Source organism: Megalops cyprinoides, chromosome 8, assembly GCF_013368585.1.
Source record: "Megalops cyprinoides isolate fMegCyp1 chromosome 8, fMegCyp1.pri, whole genome shotgun sequence".
Lineage (NCBI taxonomy): Eukaryota > Metazoa > Chordata > Actinopteri > Elopiformes > Megalopidae > Megalops > Megalops cyprinoides.
The window spans coordinates 6,030,923-6,055,825 of record NC_050590.1 but is presented as its reverse complement, the minus strand read 5'-3'; the positions used below and the strand labels follow the sequence as shown (position 1 = coordinate 6,055,825).

At 49.6% G+C, this 24,903-nt stretch overlaps 1 protein-coding gene across 1 annotated transcript in view; it reads left to right on the top strand.

Annotated features, from left to right (window-relative positions):
• Nucleotides 1-24,903, top strand: part of myo9ab (myosin IXAb) — a 171,574-nt gene that overhangs the window by 19,379 nt on the left and 127,292 nt on the right. Inside the window, exon 3 of the mRNA XM_036535787.1 lies at nucleotides 21,319-22,237. Coding sequence (XP_036391680.1) covers nucleotides 21,395-22,237 — 843 coding nt within the window. The 5' untranslated portion in view covers nucleotides 21,319-21,394. The remainder of the gene's footprint in view (nucleotides 1-21,318; nucleotides 22,238-24,903) is intronic.

The window sequence follows — 24,903 nt, the reverse complement described above, 5'->3', positions numbered from 1 at the left end:
CCGGATGTAATACGATCTTGTGGTTGAGTGATTGTAAGCAGAGGGCTGCAGGCTCCATTCCCAGTTGTGACACAGCCATTGCGACGTTGAGCAACGCGGCCTCATTGCAGTTGTTTCAGGGAATCTCCAGTTGTGTAATACGGACACGGCGTGAATGCAAAAGATTTCAGATCGGAGTTATATAAAAACACCCTGGATAAGAGCCACCGCAAAAGTAAATAAATAATGTAGAACATTGCATGATGCCGTTTCCAGGAAGACTGACGCCTAACAACCGGGATCAGCGTTGGAGTGGGCTCTGCATCTGTCTCTAGTTTCAGGTTTGCATGCTTCAGTGCACCCCAATCGCGGCTGTGGTTTTTTTTTTTTTTCTTTTCCAAAATGTCTTATTCCAGGGTTGTTGTTTTTTTTTTTAATGACAGCTGCATCTAGATCAGAGGCGGCATCTGTTTTTTTTTTTTGTTTACTGCGGCACAGTTGGGAGTGTTCCTGCAGACTTGGTCATTCTGGCATTCTGATATAATCCAGAAAGATTATGTGCTTGTTATGAGGATATTAAATCCGAGGGCGATTAAAAAGAGGGGGAGGTGGTCGACGTGGTGATTTTATTTATTTTTCTGATGATTTCTCATGGGTATGAAACCTCGGCTGCTCTCTCCTACACAGCTGATGGACCCAGTGTAACATTTTTCAAACGATTAACACGGGAAAATAAACAAAGCGGGGGCCAGCCTTTGTGTTCAGTGTAAACTTGAGTGAAGTGGTGTCACTGCAGTAATGAACTGTCTGTCCATAAAGTGGCCTTTTGTACCTCAGTCACAGGGATAACTATCCATAGTGTGCTTTAAGAAAACTAGATCTTAGTGCTTTTTTCTGTGAAAGACATTACATTTACATTACATTATTGGTACTTAGCAGACGCTGTTATCCAGAGCGACTTACATAGGTTACAGTTTTTTCTACATGTTATCCATTTATACAGCTGCATATTTACTGAGGCAATTCTGGGTTAAGTACCTTGCCCAAGGGGTACAGCAGCAGTGCCCCTGTGGGGAGTCAAACCAGCAACCTTTCAGTTACGAGTCCTGCTCCTTATCCACTATGCTATGCTGCTGCCCGGACACAATTGTGGTTTAGGTTGAGCGTTAGTGTAACCAAAGATGAGCAGAGATGCCTCACTGGAGGCAGGCGAATGCGGCTCGTAACCTGCTTTTACCGGCGATGAACACGGAATTCCTCTGGCTGGCCTCTCCTCTGTCATTACCCCCGGGTCTGGATTTACTGGCCCAGCTGGTAGTTCCTCTTGTAAAAGGGCCGGCCGGTCGTGTGTCTTTTTACACGGAGCAGGCCGCTCAGTCGCGACGACGGTGCGGTCGTTTGGCTGTTCATTTCCAGCGTGCGTGGAGGATCGCTGATTAGCACTGGGGGCTGATCAGAGCCCGACTCCTCTCAGCTCACGCATCGCGGCTCGTCCACCACTCACCGCGCCTCCTCTTTGCTCGGGGAGTGGGAAAAGAGGAACGCCGCCGAAGCCCCTCTCCGAAAACGCTCAGAACCTCTGAGTGTCACCGTGAAGCGAGACGGGGCTTTGCCCCTCGACGAGACGAAAGCCAGCAAAGAAAGTGTGACTGTGAAAGTTAAAAAAAAGAAAGAAAAAACAAGATAAAAGATTTAGCTTTAAAGAAAAAAAAAAACAAAATAAAAGATTTAGCTTTGATGTGGAAGGGGGGAGTTGTACTTATTTGCAGACTTGTTTCATTTTTTGCCCCAGATTAATGTTCTGTAATGTTTTATTTAGTTTAGCACCACCAACACACAAGGGCCGATTACTGTTTACACAGCTTTTTTTTCTTAACAGCCTTTTACCCAGCTCCTCCCAAGCTAGCCCCAGCGCAGCAGAGCTAGCCCTGGCTGCTCCCCTCCCTGCAGCCTTGCTGCCTGCAGCCTTCTGTTATAGAGTCCCGGGGGCCGAGCCGCTCGCCCCGCATTGAGCCTCTGACCGCACACCAGTAATGAAGCGTAATGGACAGGTCTGTGCTGGAGGTGTTAACTTAATAGCTGTTGGATTTGGCAGACGGCAGAGGGAAGGGCATTGGATCGTGTGTTTTTGGGGGGGGGGTTCGCTTTTCATTGGACGGCTCTGTTTGTTCCAGACCCGGCCCAGAAAGTCTGGATGGTAGCTTCACTGGGCTGTCTGAAAGCCAGCAACAAACGACGGGGGGGGGGACTGATTTGTTTCCCATATGCGATTACACAGATTGAACACAACACAACAAATGTGTCCTTTTGAGTCGTTGTGCGTACCAGCGGTCACAGTCATTTTTTTTTTTTTTTTTTTTTACTGGCATGCACTCTTGTGATGTAATCAGAATGGATCAGCCTTTACCCTGAAGTGAAATTCCAATTTCTGATTTTTAATATCTGGGTCATTTAACACCGGTTTCATCTCTTTTGTAATTCGCTGCTCTGTACCTACGTTTCCTCTGACACGCCTGTCTGTATGAAACAAACGTTTGCGGCCGGCCAGTACCACAGCAAAACATGCCTCCTAGTACGCATGCATACATGGCCGGCACCGACTTTGGTTTTGTTTTACACAGAACACCCTACTGTCTTGAGGAGGGAAAATGGATCACTGTTTAGATTCGACTGTACTTTGCTGGAAAACAAATACCTCATTCCTGTTGGAGTTCTGTTGGAGTTGTTGCTGTTGGACAGGCCCAAGAGAAGGAGAAGCCACAGCTGACTAAACGTTTAAATCTGTGATGTTACCCAATACAGGAGAACAATGTGCTTATTCAACAGTGGAAGCGCATTCGTTTTTATAAGGCCCCTGACAGCAGAGTTACATAAAAAATAGCCAATATGTGACAACGTATAAACAAAGATACTGTGTAAATCTGAGATGGCAGGCTGAGTTCTGGCCCCGTCGAAACCCGTGAGTTCCTCCAACGGAACTCATGTGTTCTATGTTTTAAATGGCAGCCAGGATCTCTCAGCTGAACCTGGAAGCTAGCGCAGAAATTACTGTAGCCTCAAATATAACAATAATATAACAATAATTGTAATTATTAATATAATTAATATAATTATTAATTAGTCTCAGGTTTTGCTAGAAGTATGACGCAGGAATGATTTCTGTCTTGGTGTCTGATTAGGTGAACTGTATGCGGAGGGCGTGGCTTGTAGGGTGGACATCATTGAAAAGTGACTAGAATCTCACACAACGTCTTGATTAGTCCCTGTGTTGTAAGCCTCTGTGGACCATTCCTGCCGGATGTTACATTACATTATTGTCATTTAGCAGAGCCATTTAGAGAGACTTACATACGTTACAGTTTTTACATGTTATCCATTTATACAGCTGGATATGAGGCAATTAAGTACCTTGCCCAGGGGTACAGCAGCAGTGCCCCAGCAGGGAATCGAACCAGGAACAAGCCCTGCTCCTTATACCACTATGCGCCACAGATGTTAGCCTGGGAATACAGTGATTGGTGAATCACACTGATGTTGACAGCATGTGTTCTCTTGATACGACTTCACTGGAATTGTTGTTTTTTTTTTTTTCTTTTACGCCGCATAACTGTAAACATTCCCCTCCCATGACAGCTGATCTGCTACCGGTAGCAACACGTGTATCCTCCCCCGGCCTTTTACTTTACTTTTTTTTTTTTTTTTTCTTCTTTTTTTCACCTCCACGTGGCTGCCACACTGCCCCGCCCAGCAATGGCTGGAGGGGTGGAGTCCAGAGACCCGACACTCTGTCGCGGTGAAGTGGGAGTGCCACAGTGAGCTGGGAGTGCCACAGTGAAGTGGGCAGGAAGTCGTTTTCCACAAACGTGCCCATGCTCACAGCAGAATCTGATGCCATTATATGTTCAGTCTGTCCACAGGAAACCCTGGTGTCCTCTCTGCTGTAAGTCAGTCTCATGTCGGCTGTGTAGCATAGAGGTCAGGAGCAGGGCTTGTGACTGAGAGGTTGCTGGTTTGATTTCCACACTGGTGCACTGCTGCTGTACTCCTGGGCAAGGTACTTAACGCTGAGTTTCGTCAGTAATTATCGAGCTGTTTAGATGGATCACATGTAAAGAGTGTTACTATGTAAGTCACTCTGGATGAAAGCATCTGATAAATGGCAATAATGTAATGTAATGATGGCTGTTTCTGTGTGGATTATTTCAGTGCTATGTGAGAGTGTGAGAGACTTTACTCAGATGCTCTGTCTCCCTCTCTCTCTTGCTCAGGTGGATATTCTCATTATTACCACCATCTCTTAGCCCTGCCTCCTGGGCAGAAATCTCTGGAAAGGCTGTGTGTGTGTGTGTGTGTGTGTTTGTGTTTGCAGATACACTCCATTAATTGATCCATATTTCCTCTTGGATCAGATATGCTTGTCCCATGGATGTTCCTGTTCTTTTTCAAACTGTACCTTACAGCAGAGGAAGAATCCAGAAATCCAGATCTTTTCCCTCAGTTTCCTTGGATGCTTTCTTTGTTGTTCCTATAGGTGTTATGTCCAAGGACGTATAGGCTGTTCTGTTTCCTTCTCTTTTCTGTTGGTTACTTTAATTTCCGTTGTTAGGTAAGTAGATCTTTAATCCGATTATGTAGTTATGTTTTCTGTTTGTTATAGCATGCCCCCCCCCCCCCCCCCCGAAGTCTTGATTTTGCTTCCTTGTTTATATAGGACAGTAAATTTGCTGTCTTTTGGTGAAATTGTCATTGCTGGGGACAGGAGAAAGGACAATACACTCACTATTTTAGTTGCGATCTCTGACCCTAGACCGGGGGTCATAGCATAGGTTTCGCCTTTGTGGTGCATTTTTTCAGTTTCCTCCCTCCTTGTCTGGCATGGGCGGGCACTGCTTACAGAAGTGTGGTCCAAACAGCCGCCTCTCAGATCGGACCTTTGATGCCTCATCGGCTTTACTCTTGACATGTGTGTTCATCTTTGCCGACCCGGGTGATATCTTTGTGAGCGTGATTATGTTCCCTAATTGTTGGGTGTGTAGCACAATGGGCCACGCAATCCATAATTACCTGTCTGATCGCCTGCTGTGATGCTCGCCGCTAGGCTCACTGTGTGGCTTCTCCACTCTGACTCAGAGCCGCCCTGATCTCCTGGGTCTCAATGATTCTGCATGCCAGCTGAAGGCCCCCAAGAAAAGGGCGTCCACGCAGTCCCTGACCAGAGATGGAGACCATTTGTTAGCTCTCTGAAATACCCAAGTGTGGTACAGTGAGTCTGGTACTTTTTTCTGTGTCTTGTCTGAAGGCCTAGCAGTGTTTATGTAGCTGCTGTCACCAGCAGTAGCACATAGTTCCCAGCTGCTGAAGTTCTGACGGGGGGGATAAGGAGGAAATGTGTAAAAAGGGAGGGAATGTGGTAAGATCCTGCCGAAATGCTTGCGGAGCTGATGAAATCTCCCAGTCAGCTGGATGTGCAATGTGTGAATTTTTTCAGCGTTCAGAACAGAAGTGAAACTGCGGTGAGCAGTAAGGATTTGATCCTATCACAGTGATGCTGAGGAGAGACTGAGTCAGTCTTCCTGTTTCCCCCAGTACGGGCTGAGGGGTCCGCTGCGTCAGCCGGGGGATGGGAAAAACACCATGGCCACGGCAGCTACACAGGAGTGGTGTTAGAGTGACGATGTAGGAGCGGTGGCAGTGTGGGTTTATGGTGTGGTGGTGTGTTTTATGGTTATGTGTGTGTGTGTGTGTGTGTGTGTGTGTGTGTGGATGTTTATGTCTGTGTATGTCTGTGTATATGTATGTGTGTGTAGGCTTGGTTGTCTGTATTTGCGTGCGTGTGTGGTTGTGTGTGTGTGTGTGTGCGTGCATGCGCACGCGTGTGTGTGTGTGTGTACGTGTATGGGTGTGTATGGGTGCGTGTCCTGACTCTGCTCTTTCCGGAGAGCACTCTGTGTTATTAATAGCAGGCAGTTCCTCTCAGGAACCTGGCTTTGTTATGAGTTCACTGGCCAGGCCTGCAGATTTGTGGGCCTTAACTGCGCAGTTCCACACAGACCCAGGGCGGAGTTCTGGCTGTGTCCCGTCCCGGCCATCAGGAATCCTCCCTGACTTTCCGTGACTTGCCTATTTTCGGGCTGTCATCGCTGCGAGCTTTTAACCTTGTCACCCTCCAGTTTGTTTTTGCAAAGACCACCAAGTGTCTGTGTACATTTCTACGAAGAAGCACTTTACTTATTGATCTTACTCTCATTCCGTAAAGTCACTCTGACCTTTTTTTTTTTCCCTCTTCCTGCTAAATTAAAAACCGTGAATAGGGCTGTTGGAGGCAAGCGTCAGAGCACTCGTCAGACTTTAGTTCCGGATGTTTCTCTTCCAGAGCCCTTTTGTTTACAAGGTAATAAAAGTGGCCACTGAGGCAGGGGGGGCTAGCAGGCTTGCATTCTCCGTCCTGCTCCTGATAACTCTAGCTTTTACGAGACTCTTCCCTCTACCAACACAAGCAGCTTCTTTCTTTTTGGGGTGTGAACGCCATCAAGGAACCTTTGAACCAGGTTTGTGCCTGACAGCTAAAGGCAGCATCTTATCAGTGCAGAACGGGCATTAAAACGAGTGTGGCTGTGATGTCAGGGGTGGTGTGCGGTGTGGTCTGTTAGCAATTTCCCATGATGCACTGCAGCTGTGGTCTGTTAGCAATTTCCCATGATGCACTGCAGCTGTGGTCTGTTAGCAATTTCCCATGATGCACTGCAGCTGGCAGGACTTCCTGGCAGCCTGTGAGGGAGATTGCTGCTGGACCTCCTGTCTCGAGGAAGTCACTACTTGAAAGCACATTGTCCTCCTGACCCTTCTCACAATTAAATCTGTTGAGGTCTGCCTTGGTGGCTCTGCACTATCTGAGCCTAACAGGCAGAGACAATGGTGTGGCCTTATCTTTTTCTTGCTGGATAGGGAATATTTCTTTTTTTTTTTTCTTTTTTCTTTTTTTTTTGCTGACAAGAACAATTCCTGCCCTCTCACTTGAAATGAATGCGGTGATAGCTTAAGGGGTCCTGCTCTGCTTGGATGTCAGATTAGATTTCAGTCGACGTCCAGCTCAACGGCAAGACATGCATCGTCACGGATGGCGTCTAAGATGTTGGGCCGGCGTGCCTTGGAAATGCAGAGGCAGGGAAATTTTAAGGAAAGCCTGTACCGACGGTGGCGGGGGGATGGGGAGAGAGGTTATGCGCAGCGCAAGGGGTTAATTTTGCGGTCCGGCTCTCAGTTCTGCTCAATTCATCTGAGGTTCGGGGGGCTGTTTTCCCGCTTTATGGGGGAGACGGGAAGGCTTCTTTTCTGCCGAACTTCAGGCCTGATTCATTCCTCTCAGGGTCCCCCCTGTTCTGTGACACCTGGATCTGGGGGCGTTCTGGCAACGGCTGTGTTCAGAGGAGTCTCAGGCCAGGAATGCTGTTGGCCCGGGTCCCTGCTCTCTCTCTCTCTGTCTCCCTGTCTTTCTCTCTTTCCCTCTCCCTCTGTCTCTCCCCTATCCTGCTGGCTACAGCAATCCTATAATTCTTCCAGCAGGTTTAGGGGAGTCTGCCTGCTGCCCCTCTCTGGGAGCCGTTGCGTGTCGGCCGGGGCCCCGTGATTGGCCGGAGAATGTGAGGAAATGATTAATGAAGTAACTGCAGCAGGAACGTCACAAGGAGCGTGCCGCACTGAAACGGAATCCTCCTCCTCCTCCTCCTCCTCCTCCTCTTCCTCTGGTTATTTCTACCTCTGTCCATCCTGCTTACTCCTTCTCCTCCTCTCTATTTTTAAAAAATGACTTTTTTTTTTTTTTTTACTCACGACTGTAACGACGGTAGCCTCGGAAAAACACGCACAGGTTTTTATGGACGTCGTGTACCGGAGCAGCCAAATGTGACCTGGCCCCTCGCTGCGAGACAGACGGGGCTGTACGTGTGGATGTGTGCGTTCACTCTGCGGCGGTCGGGGGTTTAGCGTTACGCGTGCAGGTACGCTCCCGTTACAGACAGGAATGCGGGGTCAAGCTTTCGAGCTCCCGCTGTCACGGTTGCCGTTCATACAGAACGGCATGCTGGGATTATTTACATGCTGTGGGGAGGCATTGCCACGGGGGTTCGGGGGGTGTGTTTGGTCACGCCACAGACGGGTGACGTGAGATGGAACCCTGCCACCGGGCCAGGCCCCCATTCTGCCCGTGAGGATCGCTCAGCTGTCTCCACTACACCGTGCGTCGGCCCCTGCTCTCTTCGCTCCTCTGAAACACGGGAGTCTTCTAATGTGCAGTTTTTAAAAACACGGCCCAGTTCTCCCTTCCTGCTCCCTGCTGGTTGGGACATGTATAGTTCCGTCCCTTCCAAAAAAAAAAAAAAAAAACGGGCCGTCCGGGCCAGAGCAGCTGAGCTTTGAACCTTCGGAAGATCCTGCTGTTGCCAACGTATCTGTTACGAGATTGATTGATTGATAGGGTCGGTAATAACCAAGAACCCTTTGATTGTTTTACGACAGCGAGTTACTCCGGATTGGCGTTAGGGAAAAAAAAAAAGGGCAAACATGTAGCGGCGGTCCCTCTCTCCCTGGCCTGACCTTGGAAATGTGTCCTTTATTAGTTATGGGAGATAAAATAAGACTTTATGGGGAACAAAAGTTAGGAAATGTTGAACACTCGTATCTAAGGGCGTTTACTGGCTTGGCAAGGCCGTAGAGGGCCCAGCAGTGGGCCAGCGTCTGTGTACCGGTTTTTATCTATTATTCATAATTTACAGGTTTGTGATCACTCAAAAAAGTGCGTCTGTTATTTGTTGTTTGTCTGCTCTGTTCTTTGTACTCGATTCGCATCGATGTTATGCATTAGGCCGAAATGATATCGATTAAAGTGGAACCAGATGTGGATAAAAGTGGATCCTTTATTGATTGTGTGCTTAGGCTTATCTGGCCCATAGATAGCCGTAGACCACTGTAGTCTGACGGTGTATGGGAGTGTGCTCTGTGAGATATGTATCCTGGGCTCGATCAATCCCTGTATTAGACCATTACTGTGCACTTCTACGCAACTGTCTGGATGTCCACGGTTTATGGTGCATTTAACCACAACCACGGTCAGACGTACTTTGGTTTATGTGTTAACCCTGTAAATAATTTTCCTGTACAAATTCAATGGCAACCTGTGAGTGGTGGGGTTGATGATTAGTTTGTGAGGTCGCGAAACCTCTTTTTGGCCGCAAAGGAGTAAGTGCTGACCCGTGTCTCCTGTCTAAAATTTCCCCTCAGACACAAACATCCCCGCTTCAGGCAGGAATGCTGAATCTGTTTAAGTGGACAGAGTGTAATTCCATATGAAATCAATAAAAAAAGAGCTGTGTTTGACCTGACCTCTTCTGTGATCCTAACGGAAATTTCCACAGAATGTTAGCCTGTAGAAAAGGGTTACAGTGTGAATTCGGGGCCTCCTGATATCACTGCCGTCTCTGTTTGCCAGAGAGCATTAGTGCAAATATGGTCTGCGAAGTGCAAACTGAATCCAGATCACTGTGATTGTTCTGTTTTTTTTCTTCCCTCCCTCTCTCTGCACTACAGTTAGTGTTGGGTTTCTATTTGGCCAGAAACAGGCTCAAAGGCTCATTAATCAAACATATTTTAGGATGTTGTGCAAAAGGGACGCCCGTACCAGGCCTTTGCTGAAAAGGGGGGGGGACGTGTGAAGGAAGTTCGGTCTCTGGGTCTGCTGCGGTCAGTGCCTGACCATACATCTGCTGTGGGCATGAGGAGAACTTTCCACTGATAAACCCGAGTCACATGGTGCGGATCGCTTGCGAGTGAACAGCAGGCTGTGTTCGGGAGGAAGGGGTGGACCGTCCAATCCTACTCTGTGTACGAACAGAAGATAAGCACGAGAGTTGCTCCTTTTGGGAGTTTTGGAGGGAGGCGGGTTAGGTGTTTCACAATATTTCACAGAGATTTTTTAGGCTTAAGTGTATTTCAGAGTATTTGTTCAGCGTTTCTTGCTGGGTCATGTGATGTGGTAGGTTGAATACAGATTCCCGATTCGGACCCTTTTAATCTGACTGCAGAATGTATGTGCTGTTGCGATGATGTGAAGTCGGTGGTTTAAGGTCGAATAGCATCTGCTGCACTTATGCGCAGTCAGTTACTCACCCAACCACATGCCTCCCTTTGGCCTCATTGTGAGTCACAGGACTTTCACATCTTATTTCCCTCACCAGAGATCAATTCCCGTAAATCAACAAGGTTCTTATTTGATGTGTGGAACCAGAGGCTGAAGGTGACAAGAGTGCCTGGGGTGGGGAAGAATATCATTGTTGCGCGGGCCTGTTGCGAGTGTTCTTTTTCCTGCCCCTGAATGTTGCCTCACAGAGAGAGGTGGAAACTGTGACTGGGTTGGTTCGGTGCGCTGAGATGGAGAGATTCCACTGGAGCTCATTTCCTTGGTGTGGCAGTAGGGCAGTGTTTCTCCTGGTCAGCCAGGAAGCTTAATATTCATGGCGTCTGTCCCCGGGTGCACAGCAAAGATGTTCTTTCATCCGACGGGAGAGGCACCTAAAGCTCCAGCCCCTGGCACAGACCCATGTATGAAAAGTGATCCTTGCCGAATTGCAGTTGTGTAATTTATGAGCAGAACTTCTTTCAGCGAAAATAAACCGAAGTAAAGTTGTCAGGAATGTTCCACCGTCGCCGGTGCTCCACGTTGAACCGCTTATCGCTCTGTTTCCTCTACGTATTCCCTCCTGCTGTTTGATCAAGTGTGTTTTTTTTTTTTTGTTTGAGGGAAGGGTTTAGAAACACAATAGCGTCCCGCTTTAAACACTGGTGACAGCCGAACTTTGTAATGACGTTTACTCTGACGTGCCCCGGAACACACACGCTGTCTCGATTTGCAGATGCCTGGCCTTGGTCCCCCCCGGCACGCGGCGGTGAATCCTGAGGATAGTAATGACAGCGGGTGTCCTAAACTGACCCCCCCCCCCCCTTTGATGGCCACTCTATTTGTCGCTGTTTACATCCTGTGTGCTTTCATGAACCGCCGTGTCTGCCGGTGCGTGAGGCCGCTGAGGCTCGTTTCCACCGATGCGCTCCCTGGCACGCTTTTCTCTGCCAATCACAGAGCCCAGCCTCCCGACCTCTGAAAACGACTTTTTATGGCCGGCCTCCTGGGAATCCCGGGGTGTGTTTCCTGTAAAGAGGGATCGATGACGGCTCTTTTTTTTTTTTTTCCCTCCCCTGCGTTTATTGATCCTTTGATTTCTCTGCAGGGTTTTTTTTTTTGTCGAATGTCTGTGCTCGAACCTCCGGAGGAAGGGGAGCCTAGAGCAGACTTCTGCAACTCTCCTATCAGCTGCTGTCATACGGGGGGATTTTCTCAGACGGCTCTTCTCTTCGCTGTACGCTGTCGCGTTTGCTCAGCCAGGCGAGCCGTAAACCGTAACCATGGCACCGCTTTCCGAGTGACCCCCTGGCCTGCGCGGCTCCCTTACGCTTGACATGAATCAATACTGTAGTGCGTCACACATGCATTTGATTACTCGTTAGCGCGGGGTACATTCATCAGTGTAGTGCGGGGTAGCGTGTGACCATATAATTACTGTGTAACGTAGGGTGCATTACACAGCTGCATGACTGTACGCGTGTATGTAATCACACAGTAGCAAAGGGTACATACACTGATACTTCAGCGTGCTGTATCACTGAACTGGACCATTACCTAATGTCTCACACACTATCAATGATGTGTATCACAGGAATAGCCTGTTAGCATGAGGTTCTCCAGACTAGTGTGTTGAAAATAATCTCATTTTCAAAATTTAATTTTCTAATGAAATTCAAATTTCTAGCATCGAAAAAGCTTTGCTTGAAGTGTGCTGGAAAACTTGTATGAAATTTTTTTTTCCTTTTTTCCCCTCGAAAGGTGAAATGTCATTGTTTTGGCTGTACCGGATTTTTGTATAGCGAAGAAAATGTCACAGTGCTTTTTTGAAGGTGCCATTTTTTTAAACTGTCGTCATCCAGGCAGTCATGTCAATGGAGTGATATTTTGGGTAGATGTGAGTTGATCGTGGATGTTCACTTTTTTTCTGTAAGAACACATCTGTGATTGGCCCGGAACATTTTTAGTTTTTCTCTCAGTGTGTTTTTACAGGTTCACTGGGTTTGTTCTGGCCCACAGTGAGCTGCCCTGCTTAAGGTATGTGTCAGTAACCCGGTTATATGGCCGGACTGGGGGAAAGAAGACTAAGGGTCTAGTATATCCAGGCCTTTCCCTGAGGAACTATAACTTGGGGGGGGTGGGGTGGGGAGGGGGGGGGTGTTCTGTGTATGTCAGGTTGCCCACTGCAAACCCCAGCATACTGTTTTCTAGTCCCTCGCTGCTTGTCCCACTTAAACGAATCAGAACGGTTCTGGCTGAGCTCGGAGGTCTGCTCGTGCGTTTTGAAGAAAAATCAGGCTATTGTTCGGCGTTCAGACCAGCGAAAGCCGGTGGGGGCGACAGCCGCTAGTATTAAACGTGACAAATGTTGATGTGAAAACTGCCACTGGCTGCTTAATCCAATTCTCTCTCCAATTTTGGGAGATTAACTGCCGATTGAAAGAGGTGAACAGGAGCGCTCTCCAAAAAGGGGGGGCGGGGGGGGCGCTGCCAAAATGGTAATATGAATATGTATTTGTTGCAAATGAAGCGTGGCGCTCTCTGTGATGATCGTAACTGTAAACGCGATGCATTTCTCATCCCATTCATCGTGCCTTCACAGGATTTGTAAATCAAAGAAATGTGTGATCGCCTGACAAATTACAATGCCGGCAGCTTGAATCAAAGGATGCAGAGGTTTTTTTTTTTGTTAGGTAGTAAGGTTTGTGATCTACCATCTGTACAGCGGTGATCGTTTTCAATAACAAAAACAGCGGCGCTTGTGTGTGTCACTTGCTGAGGGAACATGGCGTTGTAACTGTTTAAGTAACGTCGCTCCTGTAATTGAGTATTGCGGGCGCATTGAGCGATGCGACAGGTCTGTGTTCTGAGGGAAAATGGATACATGCGCGTGCCGCAGTCCCGGCTCAGCTCACCGGGGGGCCGTGCCTCATGGACAGCATGGACGTGCCTCACACCGTCGGAGCGGCTGCCCAGACCCAGAGCCACCGCGAGGGGCTGGAGGCTGGGGGAGGTATGTCAGTTCTTGGTAAGCGTTCCTGCCCGCGTCAAGGGGGCATCACTGCAAGGGGGCTTTGTCAGGAAACGCCCATAAACGGTCGCTGTAGCCACGGCTCAGACTGGAGCGTTTGGTTTGCAGATAGCGCAAGACAGCCTGTTGAGTGGCCAGCGAGGGCGAGCCAGCCTGTGTGTGTTCTCTCTCTCTCTGTCTCTCTCTCTCTCTCTCTCTCTCTCTCTCTCTCTCCTCTGCGAGGGAGAGCGTGGCCGTGTGGAGTGATGTCATCGCTGCCGCGCGCCTTGATTCCCTGTGACAGGCTGCTGACTGGCTGTGGGCCGGCTCTGGAATCCTAACCCCAACCCCCCCGTCCGCCTCTCTGCCCATGATCGGATTTCAGGAAACAACAGTCCACTCTCCCCTCCCCTCCCAGTTTTCCTCGCCCCCCCCCCCCCCCCCCCCCCAATATCCCAGCTGCCAAACCCCACACACAAGCTACCACTTCCTTGTCATGTATCCAGAGTGAGGCTTAAAAGGGCTGAGTGTGCGAGAGGGAGAACCAGAGAGAGAAAGAGAGGGGGAGAGAGAGAAACTGAGAGAGTGAGAGAGAGAGAGAGACACACAGGGAGCGAGCAAGCAAGGGAGAGAGGGAGGCAGAGGAGCGTGTGTTCGCTTCACGGCTGTAGAAAGAGAGAGAGAGAGAGACAGGAAAGCGACGGACAGTGTGCAGATGTGGGGATTTGATTGGCCGGCGGCCGACCGGGTTGTAGTGAGGAGGGGGGGGGTGTTCTCTCTCTCCAAACAGTGCTGTTGTTCTGCCTGCCTGGTCTGGGCTGAGTGGATTCTGCAGATAAGGTCTGTGGCAGGGATATGTGCAGAGTGAAATGTCACAGCCCTGCACAGGAAGCTCAGGAGTGCGGGAGAGAGACTGCCGCCTTATCTGTTTTGGGGTTTTTTTTTTTTTTTTTTTCTCTTTTCGGACTGAGCATCACGGACTGAGCAAGCTCCTCTGTCATTTTTTTTTTTTCCCTCCCCGCTCTTTTGTGAACGCGGTTTTGTGAATGGTGTGTGGCAGGCTGGAATCCGTTGGATCATAGTGGTCAGGATGTGTGCTGGTGAGCCACACTCTGCCCGCTGACACGGGGTCCCCCTCTGAAACCTTCGCCCAGCAGCTTAAGGCCGGTCCACACAGACACTCTCTGGGACCCCATTGCTCCCTGCACCCCCCTCTTCGAGAGGGACCCCAATAGTTGCACCCTCGCCCATCTGCTGTGGATGCTGGGACTCTTTATCTCCTCTTTTCTCTTTCCGGTTGTTGAAGGAGCTTCACATCTCGCCTCTTGCCGCGGAGCGTGCAGAAGCCCAAAAACGCTAACTGAACATTTCCCGAACCTTTGCGTGCAATTAAGGCACGCTAGCCCATGCATGTTGCTACTCTGCAGGTCAAAGGGTAAGTGCTGCATGAACTTTGCCCTCCCGCGCCTCTTCCAGCTAATCGGCACTGTAAGGAAAAGTAAACTTGAGTTTTACAGTAGCGTTGATTGTAAAAACTGATGGGTATTTATACCTTGGTTCTGTGGAAAAGATGTAAAACTGTGTATGATGTGTGTGGACTTCACTCTTTCAGATGTAATTTTAGGTGGCTTTGTCATGGATGTGTAGTGTTCATTGACATTCTGTGCAAAACCACTGGCTGGAAATTGGAGTCATTTGGTCTTAAATTGACAGCTAATCTAAGTCAATCAGTTATAGGACTCAGGGCGCTGTACCCCACGTAAGTTAATGTTCAGCTAGCCCTTTCTTCGTATCAGTACCTTACTTTAAGGCTCTTTGGTCCAATCAGTAAGGATGAATGAGAAGCCAGTGAAAGGTGTCCACTTGTTTGGGTCAGAGGTCACAGGTCATGGGGCAGGTACCTGGAGGAGATTGCTGATGGTGCATGACGGTGCAGCATTGCTTTTAGGCACTACATGGCAGTATGGTGTCAAGACAAATGAAGCACGAGTTTGCTAGTCCGCTTTTGAACAGAATATACTTGACAGCGGTATTAAGCGCGGCTTGTGTTGCGACAGGATTGAAATAACCACGAGATCTGCTTCTTAACTCGGTTTGGTAAGACTTAATTTGTCTTTTTTGTGTCAACAATAAACTGTAGCTACTCTTAAGACTTTAACAATCATTAAACGGCACCTGTAATTGAACCCTTTAATCTGTCAAACGGCTAAACAGTGGTAATGCGGCATTCCGTCCATAGCAGGTTTGTACTTGTTTTGCTTTGTATGGAGGTTTTCATTAAAGTTACTGACAGAACGACTATGACTCTGGAGTTAACGGCAAGTTAAGTTTTCCGTCGGGCCCGCACCTCAGGAAATATTACGCGTAAATCACACCTGTCAGCTCCAGAGAATTCAGACATGAAAGGAGTTGTGATTTGCGAAAAAACCTCAGATGAACCGTCAGAGAGTGGACCGCTGCGGTTTAGCACTGAGCGCTGTCAAACGGGAGAACACAGAGGGTCGGGGCACGCTGTTTGTTGGTTTTACAGAGCCGTGGCTGTAGTCGGGTAGATGTGTTTCACAAGTGGTTGAGTGACTGTTGGGGATATCAGCTTTTCTTGCAGGTTTTTATTTATTTATTTTTTTTACACGGAAGGTCGTCAAAGGACAGAAAGATTTCAGATTCGAGCCATGTATTCACTTGAGAATATGCTGAGAATTGGTACGCCACCATAGCATGGCAACCGCCCTGTACTGGTTTAAAGTCATTTCAGTCTATCTATTACCCTCCTTATTCTTGCTCTAATATCACTTGAAACGGTACATTAAAGAGAAGGTGAAAATATTATCGATACCACGCACCAGCGACCTTAATGCTTTTGCCCCTAACAAAACCAAAGGTAAAAATGTAGCCGGGGGGCCGGAGCAGCCTTTGTTATCTGTGAAATTCTGTGAGGCGGTCTCTGCAGGGACTTGCACAGGCAGTTAGCTCCTTTGAGCCTCCTTCCTGACAAGGTCACGGCCATCGGTCAGGTTTGGGGTTGGACTTTTAGCGCCTGGGCCACATGCGTGTGTGTATGTGTGTGTGTATAGGTGCACATCTCTGTGCGTGTCTGCTGGCGTTGGGGCCGGGGGTAAGGGCTAATTAAACGGATGTGCATGCTGGGTGCATCCGTGGAGCATGTTGGTGCCTGAGCAGGTATGCCCCTAGAGCAGCCTCCCATACCCTCTGCCCTGAGATCAGTCAAGAGTCCAGCTGCTAAAGGCCTCATTATCTGTCCAATTATCTCATCCCAGCAGGCCTGCTTTATCTCCTGTCGGTGGGCCTTACCGCCCCCTTTCCCAAATGAAGCCCTACTGCAGTGGGAGTGGCCAGCTCACTCTCTTCCTCCCTCTTTTCTTCTGCTTCGCTGTGAGGTCTGCAGCGGAGTGCGATCGTTCTGTCAAGAAATCCCAGGATCCTCCTGGGTCTCCCCTTTCGGACGAGCCAAGTTCTTAAGTGGTGGAAATGATTTGATTCGTTTGGCTTAATTTAAGACTGCGTGAGCAGCGGGGTGCATGGGGTGGAGGGGGGTGTGGTGGGGGGGGGATTGGGGCATCTCTCTTGATTTGCTGCCTTCCGGGAGGAAGTGGTGCAGCTGTCCGGTTTCTTAACACACACACACACACACACACACTGGACGAGGGCGCTGTGTCCTGCGCCTGTATCCTGAAGCGCTGTCCGCGGCAGTCTGATGATTTTGCGAAAAAAAAAAACACAAAACTCTGACCGTTTTCTTAAAAATCTCCGTGGCGTAGCGACAGAACTGTGTAGCGGCCCTCTGAGCTATAGAAGGCGGCGCCGAGAGCAGGTTTGTCTGCGCTGCGACAGTGTGTTTGCGGCCGCTGCCAGCAATAGCAATCCGAGGCGTACGGGCGCTGGAGCTTCTTGAGACCGCGGTTGTTAGTTCTCTGCATTGTTAGAGAACCGGAGCTTCTTTTTTTGTAAAAGCGAGACTTCCTCTCTTTCATCTGAGCTGAGCTTAGAGTTGCGGACTGAATGTGAACCCAATCAATGTCTCAACCCATTCCCTGTTACCCCTGTAGAGCTGTAGTCTGCAGTCTGCACGGGGCTCCCGTACGCTTTAGCCGCTTTATTTAAATGAGGCAAGGCCCTGCAGCTGATGACTTGTGGGGTGAACAAGGGATGGCTTTTGAACCCAAGATCAAGTTGAAGTGAGCGCTGAAAATCAATCAGTCCAACAGTGCCGCCCTTTTTGAGATGTTCGCAGACCCTGTGCAGCACAGTGCGATTACTGTTCCTCTGAAAGGCAGCCTCTGCTTTCATTTACCCACTCTGTGGAATCGCTCTCGGGTCTTGCGGCGTGCTGCAGATGTGACTCAGTCTCCAAAAGGGCAGTTTTTGGAGAAAACAGGGGGAGTTTTCTTCAGGTTCGGTGAAGTGGGTCAGTGCCCGGGGACAAGACCTCTGTGTCGTCTTCCAGACAGAGAGACGGGGAGAGAGAGAGAAAGACAGAGGGAGAGAGAGAGATCAGCTCCTAGTGTCCTCGGGCGAGATGACTTCATGTTGCAAACATCCATCTCCACAAGGACGCGCTGCGAATAGCTGACATTGTTCAGGTTTCAGCGCAACACAAAGGATCAGAGATCCAGAATAACTGGCACATTAAGAGATAGGGTTTCTGCGGAGGCTGTCTTCTCCTGGGCAGTGTAAACCAACAGCAAGCCGCCATCACGCCAGCCCTTGACAAATCCACAGACCCCTGGGTTCCCTCAGAAATTATTTGTGAATTTTATTCTTTCTTCTGTCCAGTCTCAGTCATTCTAGCTTTGGACACAACTAATTCAACGTTTCTCTGTAAATGAACCCTTACAGAAAGCATCATAAAAAGGGAAGGCAAAACTGAACACTTATATGAAATTCAGACTGGCCTCTAAATGCATTTACGTGTATATTGTACCTCCAGATGTTCCTTTTGATTACATCTGAAGATGCTTTGCTCCAATGTAAAAAAAAAAAAAAAAAAATAATCAAATGTGTGTGCCATTTTTAAGATGGCCACCCATATGTCTTCCACCTGTAGTACAAGAACACCAGTGTGTGATTTGATGTCGTCATTTGATAAATATTAGTGATCAGTTTATATTATGTTCCCCCAAGCTCATGTACTAGTGTAATTATGCAGGCCTAATTGCATAGCTGCTTCTGTCCATTCAGACTTTGCGCAAATATCCTGACACTTGGCAACCCTCCAGAGTTTATTCTTTTTTTTTTTTTTGCACGCAAGTAATTTCCCTCTCATCATCTTGATTCATTTCACTCGTTAATTAAAGCCCATTCCAATGGCCGTCACTGTTTACGGAAGCATAATCACAACACCTGCGTAGCAGTCGAGACCTCAGCCAGCATTGTCGGCGTAATGGAACGCCTGACCGTTTTAACATGTACTTCTTAACAGACATCCCAAGTCTTCAGATGGTGGTGGGGGGGGGTTTTTTGTGACGTGGGAGAACCTGGCGTGTGGCGCTGCGTAATGTTTAAGAACGCTTGCTCCAGACGCGGTTGGCTCTTGATTGCGGTGCAGAGGTACACGGTGCAGCTCTCCTCAGGTTGCAGGGGGCTGTCTTATAGACGACTCTTTCGGGACCCTCTTTAGGGTCGGGAGCGAGAGCGAACATGACAACATTACGAGCATCTCCCCTGGATTCCTGGGTGCCCGGAGGTAGAGTACAACATGAGTCGGGTTCTTGCTCGACAGTAGGACATACATTAATACCACACATGTTCGCCATAAATTACAACCCTTTCGGTGGTGATTCAGAGGAGGCATTTTACCTGGATCAGCAACATTCCCTTGCGGCCCAGTCCGCCAGCTCCAGGGTTTGGATTTTTTTTTTTGTTTTTTTTTGGTGTGTGTGTCTTGTCATTGTGCAGGGTACATCAGGGGACCCCCAGAGCAGAGTCTTAAATCTTCATCTATCCCTTAAGCAGTGGTCTGGCCATCTGCTGGTGGAGGTAGTGGTATCCCAATCCGCAGATAGTAAGGCAAAGGGCACCTCTAATACCCAGCGTGTGTAACCTGAAGCCACCTGTTTTGAGGCTGAGAGTGGACCGAGTACACGCCGTAGCCATTTGCCTGGGAGATCTGAATGGGATAGGGAGCTTCAGTGAGTCCTGAAGCAGGGAGAGATGGGGTGCAGAGCCAGGCTGGAGACCAGCTGCAGTCTGCATTCCGCTGTGTGCAACACCTCTGTTTTTCCCCCCAAGCCATTTCCTGTTATTCATTTTTATAAAGTCTCTTTTTTTTCTTTTTTAGCTTTTGTCCCCCCCCCCACCCCCCTCCCCCTCCCCCAAACACCAGCACCACCACCACCACCACCACCACAGGCTGTTGTGTAGCCAGGAACATTTCAACTGCGACGATACTCCCAGCTGGGCATAGACTCCTCTGTCAGTTTAAGGTGGTGCGCTGTCTGAGGTGGGGCAAAAGGCCAGCCATTGCAGGGCTGAATTAGGAGCTGGAGAAATGACACGGGTACAGACACAGCGGGGTCAGAGCCAGGCTGTAGTGCATTTCTGCATAGTTTTCGTGTAGCACGGGGGGGGGGGGGGGGGGGGGTGGCTCACTGTCTGTGTCCTTGCTCTCCCGGGCAGCGCCGAATAGAGATGCGCTCGGCGGAAGGGGAACCGAAGCTCAGCCGCTCTGACAATAGAGGCAGCAACCTGTTCCTGTGTACACCACCTGAGAGAGAGCTGGCCCCCTTCCAAGCAGGGGAGGGGCCCGCGGGCCATTGGCTGCGGATGAGAGGAGGGAAAAAAAAAAATACAAGCAGACAGGAACACGCCTAGAGCATACGGGGAGAACGCGTGCGGGGGGGGGTGGGGGGGAGGGCATGGGAGGGGGGGGGGGTGACGGAAAGGGTGCAGTTGTTAAGCACATTAGTGGGAGGTCTCCTCACTCCTGCATGGAAGAACATGCCGTTTCTTTTTTTTATTGCGCTGCAGGCTGTTTGCCAGATAAACAAATTCGCGATAAATGCACACAAATATGCACTCCGGGTTCACGCGCACTGGAGTTTCGCCCGGGCGAATGGTGACAGATGTCCGAGTCTGAAGCGACGTGTAATGACTGTGCTGTCATGCAGAACGATGTGCTGTTATTCTTTCACAAGTGATGCAGTGGATTCTCAGTGTAGCAGCGGCTAAGTGCAGCCTGCATGTCCGTTACCTTCAAAGCACCATTGGCTCTAATCCCTGTTTGCTTTAAGACTAAGGTGGGACTGTGCTTTAGATGTCAGTGTTTATTTAGTTATTACAGACCCTTTTAAAAGCCTTTTGACTACAGGAAGTACTTTATGGGGCTCAGTCACAAGTGGCTTGTTTCTGTCGGAGCTTGTCTGTTTGAGCAGTACACTCGTAAATTGAGAAGTGCTTTTTAAATTTGTAGATCTGAACTCGCCGAGCGGCCACATCTCCCCCTTACATTTTTAAATTGGCTTTTACGAAATAGGAGCAGGAGCAGCAGAATGGCTTAGAATGCCGTTAGCCGTTGAGTTTGGTGAAAGGATTGATTCCGTTAAGAAGCCCAAGAGTAAAACTGCCTATCGCTTCTGTTGCTTTCTCGTTTCCTTCTCCCAGTGCCCTTGGTAGTGAATGGTAACCCCTGGAACCCTTCCATCAGCGTTACAGGAGAGGTTGTGTCCTAAGGTATTGTGTCTTTGTTAGAGGCACTTCTGTGTTGGTGAAGGCAGCTGTGAGGCTGGGTATCGGGAGGGGTCGACTCTGCCCTGAACTCAGGGAGGGGCCCCCAGTTACTTCATTAGGGCCCTTTGTCCTCATTGGTCGATTGTGCCTGCCAGCATGTGATCAGTCATCTGACCAACTTTGACCTGCTGGTGGTGCAGCTAATTCCCTGCCTCCAAACAAACATCCATTTTTTTTTTTAAACGAGGAAGAAATAAAGCGCAGCTCTGGTGAAATTGTGTCTTCTCCCTCTGCCCACATGCTGTGTTTGGAGATGTGCTGTAGAAGGGCAGAATGACCCTGCTGGGTCACGATGCGGCGTAATGACTGTAGCACACGGAGGGTCTGTCTGATTCCCTCTCAGCAGGGGCTCTGTGTATCTCCTGCCACTAACCGCCCTGCCCTCCTCTCCCCTCCCCTCTCTCTCCTCTGACAGCTGGGATGTCTTGAAGCAGTGTCCCGAGCCCTTCGAAGGATGCGTTGCAAGTGCTGATGGGAACTCCTGCTCCAATATGAGTGTTCATGATGTTGGAGGGAGACGACGCTTCGAAGACTCTGAGTTCACCCTGCGGATCTACCCGGGCTCCATCGCCGAGGGCACCATCTACTGCCCCGTCACCGCCCGCAAGAACACCACCGCCGCCGAGGTCATAGACCATGTGATCGACAAGCTCCAGCTGGACCGGACCAAGCTGTACGTCCTGGCCGAGGTGAAGGAGTTTGGCGGGGAGGAATGGATCCTGAACCCGACGGACTGCCCCGTGCAGCGTATGCTGCTCTGGCCTCGCATGGCCCTGGAGAACCGCTTCAGCGGGGAGGACTACCGCTTCCTGCTGCGGGAGAAGAACTTGGACGGCTCCATCCACTACGGCAACCTGCAGATGTGGCTGCGGGTGACGGAGGAGCGCCGCCACATGGTGGAGCGGGGCTTCCTGCCCCAGCCGCTGCAGAAGGACCACGATGACCTGTGCAACCTACCCGACCTCAACGAGAAGACCCTGCTGGACAACCTGCGCAGCCGCTTCAAGCAGGAGAAGATCTACACCTACGTGGGCAGCATCCTCATCGTCATCAACCCCTTCCAGTTCCTGCCCATCTACAACCCCAAGTACGTCAAGATGTACGACAACCACCAGCTGGGCAAGCTGGAGCCGCACATCTACGCCGTGGCGGACGTGGCGTACCACGCCATGCTGCAGCGGCGGCAGAACCAGTGCATCGTGATCTCCGGGGAGAGCGGCTCGGGGAAGACTCAGAGCACCAACTTCCTCATCCACCACCTGACCGCCCTCAGCCAGAAGGGCTTTGCCAGCGGGGTGGAGCAGATCATCCTGGGAGCGGGGCCTGTGCTGGAGGTAAGGACAGCTACATGCCGGGGGTGGGGGTGTGATGTGAAAGATGCTGCTTGTCGCTTCCTTAGCTGTAAGGAACTGTGTGCAGTCAATCAGTGTCGATCTGATAGTTGGTGAAAAGTCAAGAGTACCGCTTATCTTTGATCACGTCGTGGCTTGACGTCAGGAGCTCTGAGGTGTTTTTCCTTGAGGTTTTGTTGCATCTTTTTTTTTCCCTGCTCTACCATTTCCTGCTTAATCGGTTCTCTTATACTGAAGTGATTCTAACTAAACGCCATTGTTGAGTTTAGGGGAACTACTGCGTGCATTTTCAAGCCGTGTAATGATTCCCGCAGCGGCCAGCGATGGCGAGAGCACGGAGCATTACTGCACCTGCTCAGTCTGCCTCCTTTCCGTCGCATGCCGGACATTGATATTATTTATGAACACGCAGCTGTCTCGGCGGTGCTGATGCCCGCTGCCCTTTAGAAAACCACGGCGCTGATTCGTCCAGCTGGTTCGGGATTATTTGACAGAGGCACTTTGTGCTCAAGTGCTCCGTTGCTTGGATTCAGAAGCCCGGGTGTATGCGAGGGGACGAGTTCCACTCCTGGCACAGATCGTAGAGGATTGCATGCCTGCAGCATTGCTCGCGATTGGGCGACTACCGCGTCCGCGCTGTGTGCGGCGTCCGCCTGCCTCTTTTCCGTTTTGTGAAGCCTCCCCTGTCGTTTTGTTGTTGGGATTACAAGCGCTGCTGAGTGCACAGTGCCTGACTCCCCCAGCTCGCTGGCCGCACGGGTTACAGATACCGGATTTGCATTTGAATAAGTGGACTCGTGCCGTCAGAATCGCTCTAAATGGCTACAGACCCACCTCGTGCTACCCCGTATCCTGCTGCTTATCAACTCCATATGTGTGTGCGCGAGCGTTTCTGAGCCGGCAAACGGCAAACCAAAGCAAATGCATTCCAGACAGGTGGTGACACAGTGGCTCGGGATAACGTGTCTGCTCGAGGTGCAGCATGCCAAACAAGAATACGTATACCGTGAATACCAACAAGGCCTTAAATGCCATCAGTCATTTGTCACAGTCTTGCGGATTACAGTAAGCGTTCGAATCCGGTTTGATAGCACTGCAGATATGAGGCAACATCCATTGGTGAACATGTGCGACCGTGAAAGCCGTCCCCTCCTCAGTCACCTGCGTGGAACCCAGTCTGGATACAATGGCTTCTGTTGTACGCAGGGGAGTGAGCAGAGATAGCAGTGTGCGTTCTTTCTCGCATTCCAAGAACAGGAATGCACTTTGGTGATGGGAACGGCCTTCCTCTCGGTTGTTATGAACAACAATATTATAAACAAGGAAAGAGTCGAGATAATGTCATGTTTTGAGCGGCTGGAGCCTCCAGGAGGCTTGTGCTTGACATAATGTGGAAGTGAGGCTAACGTGACCTGCGTCTGTTCTTGAGCAGGGGATTGTGGGTCATGACTGTAAACTGGACGGTGGTTTATGCTTCAGTTTTGCTGTATTTACTTGCAGAAGCCCTTAAATGGGCAAAGTTGCTTGGCCTCACATGACATTTTATAGCTGGATGTTTGCTGGAACAGTGCAGAACAGGTGAGCTCCTTGCACAAGGGCAGGTTGGTGGTTCTTTGAGTAATGAACCCATAACAATCTGGTTACAAGCCTTTTCCCTTCATCACTCAGCTACAGTGCCAACCAGTACTGTATGCTATAGTGCTGCTGTCTCTGAGGGGTTTTTCTCAGATTTCAGAGCAACTACTCTAATAAGGGAATCGGATATTACGGAGGCTGTGAGGCCTCTGAGTCTGGCTCTGTTTAGGAGAATCTGAATGGAGAGTGTCCAGTATTTGTATGATGGTGTAGTCAGATGAAAAACATAGAAATGTCCCTTTCCCCACAACGTAAGGGGTCAGAAACAGCGTTAGCTCCAGGCCAGTCGATTGGCCCAAAGCCAACCGCAAGGGTGGGGAACGAAAGGAGGCCACTCAGTTGACAGGCTGAGCCTTTGTCACGGTCTAACGTTTAAGCAACTGTTGGTTAATCTCCAACTACCTGCCAGCAGTGGAGTGGCCTTTTCGAGTGCCGAGGATCAACATCAATTGTTTGCACTGCGCTCATTGCTGATTAATGCGGGAGCTGGAGAGGGGTCACAGCAGCGGCAGCGTGAGGTGAGAAGGGAGGGGCACAGTGCGAACGCCTTTCCTGTTTACCATGGGGTGGGGGGGGGGGGTTTTTGGTGCCCTTGACAGCTGTGTTGTCATGCAAACTGAGATGTCATCACTGCACAGATGAGATTGGGTCTGTTCAGGTAACTCAAAACAGGTATGAAAAAAATAGATTGAGGACACCATGGGACAGAGCCTGTTGTTCACAGACACAGGTTAGAAACGGCTGTTGGAAGGGAAATGTTGTTATTGTTATTGTAATAATAATTAATAATAATAATTTATTTGAAATCTGTGTGTTGCTCTGTTTGAGGGACCACGGTTGTCAGAGACGGATGACTGCTGCAGCTGACGGCTGTGTAGACCTGTAGCACTCTTGCTATCACATCAGAGCTTACGTCTCCGGCACTCGGTTCTGGTTCTCCCTGCCCTTTGATGTTGCATTAATCTGGCGCAGGCAGCGCATAAAGGAGAAGGAGCCCTGCTGAGAGTTCCCGC